The sequence below is a fragment of the Cyprinodon variegatus genome, unplaced genomic scaffold (assembly GCF_000732505.1).
Source record: "Cyprinodon variegatus isolate N-32 unplaced genomic scaffold, C_variegatus-1.0 Scaffold5825, whole genome shotgun sequence".
Classification (NCBI taxonomy): Eukaryota; Metazoa; Chordata; class Actinopteri; order Cyprinodontiformes; family Cyprinodontidae; genus Cyprinodon; species Cyprinodon variegatus.
In genome coordinates, this window is record NW_015156278.1 from 1 (window position 1) to 1,627 (window position 1,627).

The 1,627-nt window shown below is 38.4% G+C and overlaps 1 protein-coding gene across 1 annotated transcript; it reads left to right on the forward strand.

Annotated features, from left to right (window-relative positions):
* Positions 1-308: 308 nt before the first annotated feature.
* Positions 309-1,538, forward strand: LOC107081505 (Williams-Beuren syndrome chromosomal region 16 protein-like; the record flags this gene model as incomplete). The annotated part of the gene is made up of 2 exons (XM_015369670.1): positions 309-468; positions 957-1,538. Coding segments are annotated over 2 exons (303 nt in total), but the record flags the coding sequence as incomplete, so codon positions are not given.
* Between the last annotated feature and the right edge of the window lie 89 nt (positions 1,539-1,627).

Here is a 1,627-nt window from a genome sequence, read left to right on the forward strand (position 1 = left end):
TATCGATATCGGTTATCGGCTACATGAGTTTTAAAATATCGGCATATCGGATATCGGCCAAAATCCCAATATCGTGCATCCCTAATACGCATACATTTCTTATTTTCTACGTGAAAAACATTCAGTTCCTGGCACCTGCAGTGGAATACAGGATAAGATAAAATAAAATAACTCCAACAGTTACTAAATATATAAATATATACCAGGTTTATTTATAGATAATGGCTTATTCTGGTTCTACCAAAAAATTAAGTTGGTTAAAAGCTTTTGCATATTGGAGCTACGTTCAGGATATTGAATTTCTGAAGGGATGCATTCTCTACTGTTCCCTCCTTCCAGATAAAAGCTATGACTATGTTTTGGAGCCATCCCCGGTTGCCCTGCCTCTAATCCAGCCTCAGCAGACCAGGGTGGTCCAGGTGTCCTGTGGTCGGGCCCATTCCCTGATCCTCACCGACCAGGAAGGAGGTAAGAGGAACCATACAGCAGAAAGACCTCTATTCATGCTTTCCTTTCATATTTCCATCTGTCTCACAAACTTGCTTACAAACCTTCCACCACAACAATCCCGCCCCCTTGATAATTGACCAATCACATTCACTTTATTCACTCATAAATGGTCAGAACAGCTGCTTCCCTACTACTTTAAATCTTTAACTGCCTGGTCAACCAGATGGTTAATTGGTTAATTGCATTTTTTAATTGGAAAGGAAATCCTACACCTGTTCCCACTCAAAACAGACTAAACTTATTCTTTTCACCTCTGTAGCTAACTCCACTTTCATGTAGATTCAAACCAATAATCCATCAATTTTCCTCTATCTAATCTCCCAGTTTCCTCCTACAGAAACTAGTAACCAAAGCCGAAGCTGCTGCAGAAGCAAATAATTTGGCCGTTTTTCTAAATGATCCTGTTGCTTTCTGACTCCTTTCTGTTTTCTGCTGTCTGCCTCCAGTGTTCAGCATGGGGAACAACGCGTACGGCCAGTGTGGGAGGAGCATCATTGATGAGGAGGTCTACAGGTCGGTGGTTGCTCCTAAAAATATGTTTTCCACAGAGAAAGCACCTTTACCATGCAGACGACTGGATTATTTCTAAAGAATCCCAGAAAGAACTGTCCTTTTTGACGTAATTTAAAGGATTTTATTTCCTTGCTTCCTAAACTTGCTGCATGGCAGCAGTGCTAATGAGAAGGATCTTTAAATTAACATTATTGCCAGAGATAAATAATCTGCGTAGATGCAGTTTTCTAATATTTTCATTTATTTAGCCTGTCTGATGATGCTGCTAGAAGTACACTAGGAGACCGTATACTTTGTTGTGAGAAATGCAAGGGGTGGTTTATGATAAGATTTGGGGAAATGTATATAAAACTAATTTAGATCCAATAAATAAACATTAGAAAAGAGTTAGAATAATAAATGGAGGTGGACACTGTGATTCTACAAGAACATTTCTGGACATTATATATTAAAAAACATTAGAAATTATGTTACGAGTGGTAAATAAGTCAATCCCTGTTTGCATTTAAAAAAATGTTTAAAGGAATAGTACACCCAAAACATGATTAGCCTTCATTTTCTACTCACCCCCATGCTGAACAACACTCTGGAGTACTTTTTTGAT